This window comes from Centruroides sculpturatus, unplaced genomic scaffold (assembly GCF_000671375.1).
Source record: "Centruroides sculpturatus isolate CEXI.00-Female unplaced genomic scaffold, Cexi_2.0 scaffold287, whole genome shotgun sequence".
Classification (NCBI taxonomy): Eukaryota; Metazoa; Arthropoda; class Arachnida; order Scorpiones; family Buthidae; genus Centruroides; species Centruroides sculpturatus.
The window spans coordinates 367,584-375,714 of record NW_019384456.1 but is presented as its reverse complement, the minus strand read 5'-3'; the positions used below and the strand labels follow the sequence as shown (position 1 = coordinate 375,714).

The following is an 8,131-nucleotide window of genomic DNA, read 5'->3' as shown; positions in this document are numbered from 1 at the left end:
ATTTCGACATAATTTTTTTCTTATTCAGATGAAAGTGATACAGAAGGAACACATTTATGGAAAGACGGAAAAGATAATATGCAAATATCATCCAATTAACTAACGAAGAAGAATAATTTGTCAATAATATAATATTTTTGTAGATGAAATAGATTGCAAATATTTTTGCTGCTATTAACATGAAAATAATATGTGGGGTGAATCTCTTTTCTAACTTCAAACCAAGGAATTTCATGGACATGGCCAATGATTTCCATCGGTTTCCGTAGGTGGAAAGTTGAATTTCTTCTTCGTCTGTAAACTTCTTGATTGAAAAAGTATTTATATTCTTCTGTAGCTATACAGTTTTCCTTTTGTAAGGCAAATCTTCTGTAGGAAAGTAGAAACACAGAGACGGCGACTAAGAACAATTTTGTACATAAAAAAAATTGTATATATAAATATATAATATACAGTATATACATATATATAATTATACTTTACGCAATATCAACAGGAATTGAAATTTCTACTTGGTATAGAATTAGTCATCGATCACCCAAATTTGTAAGGAGGAAACAAATTGTAATGGTGTTAAATTATTCTGTATATTTACTGGGATACTAGAAACCGGACAGAATTTTAAATTAAATTATAAGCGGTGTGCAGTATACTATTTATCAGGACACACTTTGCAGCCATTTTGTTTGGATTACTGGAAAGAAAGGAAGGACACAAGTTTCTTTTTTAAAAACATATTACAAAGGAGAAAAATGTCATATTTCACGTGGAAACTGTTTAACATTAAGAATAGATTCATGAAATTGCCAGTATTTTAAAGTAAAAGTATTAAAAAAAAAACAACAAAAAAAAGTTTTTTGCTTTTGTATTAAAAGGTGTTTAAACATTTTCTTNATTCGTCATCTATTATATATTAATCTTATTTTGTATCTAAAAATTTAAGTTTCTTTCGATATGCATGGAGATGACTCAATAATTATAATCAATGTAGTTAAACAATTTTGACAATTGCAATAGTATTGTCACAACATTATTTGCAATATTCTCATTGCTTTTCGCCAATGCTGAAACTTCTTAATTCCTCCAAGAAAAACGGCTTCGAGTTATATTATTGTGATGACGATTGTGCGACTATTTTTTTAATTACTCAATTTACAATGACCAGTATATGCAATAAAACAATGCCCCTGTAATAAGCCCGTGGTGCCTTTTATACAATAATAACCGAGTCACAGCGCACTGCTGTTGGGTGTAGTCTGGGAAACTAAAACGAACGCAAAGCTCATTTTAAGATATTCTATCACGATGCTCTAAGCTCCAATTTTTTAATAGAAAGGAAGAGTTTTAATCCTTAACTAAAGGAATGGGGAGAGAGAGTTGGCATGTGTCATATCTCGAGAGAGGTAGGACTTAATGAAGATATTATTACCTATTAACGTTTACAATTTTTTTAAAACTTGTCACTGTCCTCGAAATTAAGCTTTTTGTCATTCGATAATAATTAAAAATATAAAAAGTTGTAAGTAAAGGTTGCTGCTTCTAATAGTGAGACTGGTGGTATTTATCAAGTCTTTCTGAATTATCCGTAATTAACAGAGACCAAGATTAAAACACCACTTTATTTCGCCTTTTTAACAATGCATTTCGGATTGGTAATTCTCCAATACCTCTTCAGGCTCACCGCTTCAGTGTCTAAGGTTGTTGTCTATAACATAAAGAACAAAAGGTTACTTCTTATTAATATACTTTTGTTATCGAGATTGATGGATATAATGCACAATTTGTACACGTCCTAATGGTGCAGTTTCTACATATAAGAAACAAGCCAGTAAGTGAAAGAAACAGAGACTGTTTCTTTCACTTGCTTGTTTTCTTTCGTCTATTTTTGATGAGCTAATTCAGTACTTCTTTCATTTCCCACAATTATTAGCTACTTATTGCCGCGAATTAATATTATGCTTTGTGTCCTACTATTATTTATTATCTGAGCACTATAACTAGCACTTTTTAGGACTTATCACACACTATCGAGAACTCACTCAGAGACTGATGAACGTTAAATATTCATTTGTAACCACGGTAGGATTTTTCGGCAGAGAAACTGTGCCTCTTCAACAGACAATGAAGGGCTTTACTCTCAGCCATATAAAGACCCGGCTCGTACTTCGATTATAAAAATGTTAGGTACTACACTTACCACTTTAAACTTGTCTTCTTTAGCTGTTTTCTAGATTTTATTTAATTATTTTAAATTCGAGATGAAACAGTCCAGATTTGTATCATTTATCTAATCGCCTAAATCTCAAATATTGGGGCAAAGGAAACAATCTCGATTTAGATGAGAAAAATAGAATCTAAAGCGACAATCCTACTAACACGTGGTACAGATGTCAATGTTTTGACTGAAAGTAAAATGGCGGTCGATAGTACCCGTCGTTGCCACCAAGAGCGCTGTAACAATGGTCACAGTATATTCTAACTTGTTGGTAAACACGACAGTAAACTAAATACACAAAACAGCGTAATTTTCAAAAAAATCGATTTTTACGATCGAATACTAAATTATAACTTTTCAATATTGAAAAGAAAATTGTAAATGGATAAGATTTACATTAGAAATCCATTAGAAAATTCAAAGAAAAGTTTTCAGAATTTTTTATTAATTTCTACACTCGGTTGATGTTCGAAGTGGTTAAGGTAATATACCCATTGTCTGGAGAATTCGGGATAGGATCACTGTGCCCACATGAAAATTTTTTCATAAGGTCTGTCTTTAACCGGGTTCCTATATGTTGTGGACTTATCTGTCTTTATGAACAACCGTCTATTACTGCACTGGTCTTCTACATTTTATATTAAAATACAGAGTATATGCTTTAAAAAATTTAAATTTTATAGCTTTTTTTTATATACATGACGTGTTAACCTAGATTTATTATTTTTCTGAAATAATTTAAAATTGGCTTTGTGGGAATAGATCCTGTCCCTTTTTCACGGAGAGCGACATGATTCAACTGACAATCAAATTTCATAAAATACTATACAGTCGATCCCCCTGTAACACTTGATCATTCCGTTTTATATGAATTCCAACGTTTTATATGAATTCCGTTTTATATGAATTCATATAAAACGGAACAATCAACAGTGTTATAGGGGGGTCGACTGTATGTGGTCGGATGGCCGAGCGGTCAAGGTGGAGATCCGTCATCGAATCCGGACGGCTCCGTTCCTCACTACCCGGCCGCCCCATTGTGGGTCTGGTCGATCTTATAATGGGCTTGCTAAAACAAGCCCTCTTAGTGTTCACAGGGCAGAAAGAGTTTTAAAAAAATACTCAATTCTTAATTATATTGTAGAAAAATACACGAAAAATCAATCTTTCTTTGCAATTAAGTAAGAATTGGATAAATAATCCGACTCAATTGTTTTAAATAATTATTTTGAGTTTAAAAAATACTGTCGAAAATTCAACAATAACTTTTGAATTTAAAAGTTAAGTACAATACAACGAAATATTTTATAAAAATATTAATTTTTTTTAAACAGGTGACAGGACAGTTACTTTTAAACTTTGTTGTCGAGGTACGTCCGTGGTCTCTCTATCTAATTGACTGTTTTCTATTCGTACATTCCAAAGGGGAATATATTAGCCAACAAAGGGCGCAAAGACTAGACGTTCTACATTATATACATATTCTATATTATATTTTATACATATAAAGTCTTGTTAATAGATACGTACTAGTGGACGAAATAAGATTATAATAAATTAAGGACATTGAGGCATGTTAATTTAACAGGATACATTTGTTTATTCTGTCCAGAATATGTCGGGCCCCGTTCCTCATTACGGCCGCTCAGTTGTGGGCTGAAAAAGAGTGAATTATTCTCTAAAAACAAGAAGAGTAAAAAATAATAATACTACGACAATGAAATATTTGAAATACTTCAAGTTCCATCAGCGACCGAGTTGGTAAAACCACCAAACACTGGTAATTGGTCGTAGGGTCGGACCTGTCTAAGAGACCAGCCACACGGAATTTTTCGGATGTTTTCCATATTAGTAATATTTAAATAGGGGCCAGTTTTCCAAGAAAGACTTTTCGGGAAGCATTCCCTTCTCGGCAGATCGCCAAAGCGTCGCGTTGTAATAAACAAACCAAACAGAAAAGTTTAAGCAACAAATATTTATTTGAATTTTATAATCAAAATAATACATTTTTTTTCGAAAATTTTTATCATGGTTACTGGGAATTTCAATTGATTTATTTTTTCGCGGGTGCTTCTTAACGTTCTAAATTACATTTATTTGCAATAAATTCTAATAGCAAAGAAGACTTTTGCTTCATTTCAATATTTTCTCAGCAACTTCATAGACAGAAAGGAGGAAGGATGAGAGTCGATATGCGTGTCCACGATTATGCGACTTCCTTTTTACTATTCCTTGCTTGAAAATTGATACATGACGAGACCGTAAGTGACAACGGCACTAAAAATTGTCATTGTGAGATTATTATCGATGCAAAACATATTCCATGCAGAAAAATTAGGCAAATCTTGCAAAATTTCTACAGAAAACTGAAAGGCAAATTGCTGAATGGATGGATCGTTGATAAAAAGTGACAACTTGTAAAGAGACATCGCGAACTTCTTGGCCTCTCTGTTCATATTCGACGAAGACAAACAAACGTTACAAAACAATAACAATTGAAATCCTGTACAACAGAAGAAAGTTATTATATCCGTCATGTTGATAGAGGACTTCATCCTCTGTAAGTAACTACCAATCATAAATACGACATTTCCAACAACGAAAGCAGACCACAGAAATAAAATAGGAGAGTAAATACTTTCTATTTCATTTACCATGGCCGATATCTGCATATACTTGAAAGATGCCTCGTTAATTTGTTTCGGAGTGCGCTTCTCGGCAATCTTTTTACGAATTAATACGAAAGAATACTCAAAATCTTTGCATATGGAACAGAAATAAAGTAACAAAAAATGGAACTGATTTGCGATGACAAAGTTACCGAAGAAACATAAACCAAACGTAATGATATCTGCTCTATAATCATCTGAGTTTATATTAAATATCTCATTAATAGTAACTAATTGAAATTTTTTATTGGCGATATTGAGATAAGCCACGACATTGTAGACGATGCTATTCAACCAAACTAAACAGACTTTAATCAGCATTGATCTGGACTTGGTGCATGTCTCGCTGCTAATGCCAGAAACTTTATACAAATTATTTAAATTCGCCGTAATTTTCTTCTTCTTCATGTGAAAGTAATACAGAGAAAAAATATTTACGAAATGAAAGAAAACAAAGTATATAAATATGATCCAATGAACTCGCGAAGAAGTACTTGTTAATATTATGATATTTTCGTAGATGAAGAAAATTGTAAATATTTTTTCTGCTATCAACATGAAAATAATGTGCGGAGTGAATCTTTTCTCGAATTTCAAACCAAGGAATTTCATGGACAAGGCCAATGACTTCCATCGGTTTTTGTAGGTGGAAAGTGGAAGTTGTTGTTCGTCTGTATACTTCTTGATTCTGGTCAATTGAATTAAAGAATTCATATTGTTCTCTGTCAAGTCTCGTAATCTAAATAGAAAAATTTTTGGTGAAATTTAAAGTACAGTATAAGTAGTGAAATCCGTGAATAAACAAGCGATGCGATTACCTAAAAACACTTCTTCGACCCTCAAATATTATTTTGTATCTGAAAGTAAAATATTAATTATTAATTAATATCTATTAATTTATTTTCATGTGCGTTGAGATGACTTAATAATTGAACGCAAAATAGTTATAAAATGTTTACGATAATATTAGGGATATTACTTGAACATTACTTTCAGTTTAGTCTGCCTTTATTGGTGAATGCTCAAACTTGTTAACTCCTTCAGAAAAAATGTTGCTTGAAAATGGACTCGGCATGCAGCGCTTCTATTACTTATTTTACTAAGATGACTCTTGTTTGACCATTTTTGTATTGAATTTACGTTGGGTAATTGCTCGTAATAAAACAATGTGCCTGTAACTAGCGTGTGGTAGCCACGATACAAAATATTGCATTGATTTGCTCAAATTTTTCAATTATTTAGCACGTATCTATCTTGCCTAATGTTCTGTTACCGATTCTTTGTAATCAGTTATTTATAAATTAAGAATAATTCTTGAGTAACTGCAAGTTTATCTTTCATCTCGCTAAAAGTATTTATTCATTTATTCAATTATTACTTTGTTTTCGCTCCACAGGCTTTTTAAGAAGGGACTTGCTTGAAATTATATTCGTCCTGTGTTCTGTTAGATTTACAATGGGCTAGTCGGGTAGCGATGGAAAAAATATTCTTGGAATTGCTCGCTGCAACTCGATCCCGGTTCCCCCAGAGCGGTAGACTGAGACATTACTCGCCTACTTAAAATATTAACAAATGCCCTTTGCAAAGTGTAATATTAAGATTAACTAACATAAATTCTTTACTAAGATTAATATAACTTAAATTGTAGTTAGTTCTACATAAAAATTGTTATTTTATTCTCAAAGAAAACTTATATGCAGTAGTGCATTTATAATACATTGTAACTTACCGAATTATTTATAATAAATTTTTACTCTCGAAGGCTTGTAATGAGTTGTACCTTTACCAATATGTTTCGATGCGTGATAAGCGACAGTGTCCTAAATTAAATTGTATTTCCTTGAAAATTTAATCAACATAAAGTAAACATAAATGCTAAAGTAAATAGAAAAGACAATATAATGTCCAAAAAATCGATTTTTACCACCGAATACGGAATTATAACTTTAAAACATTGAAAAGAAATTGTAAATGCATAGGATCTACATTAGATTTCAGAATTCTAAGAAAAGTTATTAGATTTTCATATTAATTTCTACGTTCGATCGTTTGTTGGAGGCGGGCTTTTTTGGCCATTCGGGACTGAATCCGATGACCAACTGCAGAAATGTTTTAATAATATCGGTTCTAGGGTTTCTCATATTCCGGTCTTTTGCTTGTCCCGGGATAAAAGAACTGTTTCCTGGGATCCGGAAAATCCCGAGATAGAATTAATTATTTTTAAGGTATACAAAATATCTTGAAATCAAATGTTATAATTATTTTTCATTTTTTAAAGTAATTTAATACGTTACGTTATGCAACCTCCAAAATCATATTAATAATGCTATGTAAGATATATACTANGCAACCTCCAAAACCATATAAATAATGCTGTGTAAGATATATAATAAAAATTACTTTTGAATTACGTAGAATTTTTCACAAATAGAAAAAAATTTATTAAAGTTTGCTGGAAAATGCATACAACAACAACAACAACAACAACAACAAAATGATTTGAATTGAGTTAAAAATTAAATAAAAAAAAACTTAGATCAAACTTCTAACTTAGAAAGTAATTTTCGTTTTTTAAATAAAATATGATACAAAATATTGTAAACTTTTATAAGATTTTAAAAAGCAAAGATGGTCGATACTCCGATAACTCACTCTAATTCTTATTTTAGTAATGAAAATCTCGCTACCGAGAATGCCCTTTCCGATTCAATTGATGTGATTGGAATAGTGTTTAATTAATGCATTTGACAGAAGACAGATATTATGTGTTTTTTCATCCGTAGCCTGAATGATTTCTAGTTCGTTTTCGAGATTGTAGTACTTCTTTTGCTCTCTAGTATTCTTGATTTGTCTATCTCGGCTGTTTTAATTGCGGCATCGAGCTTATAGATCGATAATTTGGCAATTCGTTTGACTTTAATAATCGGGTTTATGAAGAAAAACTTCATACTTGCAGACTTCGTACTTGTACCTCGCCCAATTTGCATAACCTGGCATAATGCAGTTATCGAAGCATGGATAAAAATTAAGACAATTTAAGCGCAATTATTCCATATATTACAGGTTCCGACAAGTAAAGAATTTTCAGAGTCCTGCCACAAATAAGCTACGTATTGATTATTGATCATTTATGACATGCCATAACGAGCAAAAATTAAAAAACAACCAATAGGTAGGTTTAAAATTAATAAATACAAATGTATTCTGACAGTGAATGAGTTAATTATGCTTTCTATTTGCAAAATTC

At 31.6% G+C, this 8,131-nt stretch overlaps 1 protein-coding gene across 1 annotated transcript; it reads right to left on the bottom strand.

Annotated features, from left to right (window-relative positions):
- Positions 1–4,256: 4,256 nt before the first annotated feature.
- On the bottom strand, positions 4,257–6,704 carry LOC111620676. The gene is made up of 3 exons (XM_023362653.1): positions 6,614–6,704; positions 5,703–5,741; positions 4,257–5,623 (listed from the first exon to the last, which is right to left on the bottom strand). Exon 3 carries the CDS (start codon positions 5,596–5,598, stop codon positions 4,441–4,443), a length of 1,158 nt encoding a protein of 385 aa, XP_023218421.1. The 5' UTR covers positions 5,599–5,623; positions 5,703–5,741; positions 6,614–6,704; the 3' UTR covers positions 4,257–4,440.
- Between the last annotated feature and the right edge of the window lie 1,427 nt (positions 6,705–8,131).

What these genes read in the sequence shown, in the direction of transcription:
- LOC111620676 (XM_023362653.1), bottom strand. Translation starts at nt 5,598, where the DNA reads ATGAATTCTTTAATTCAATTGACCAGAATCAAGAAGTATACAGACGAA.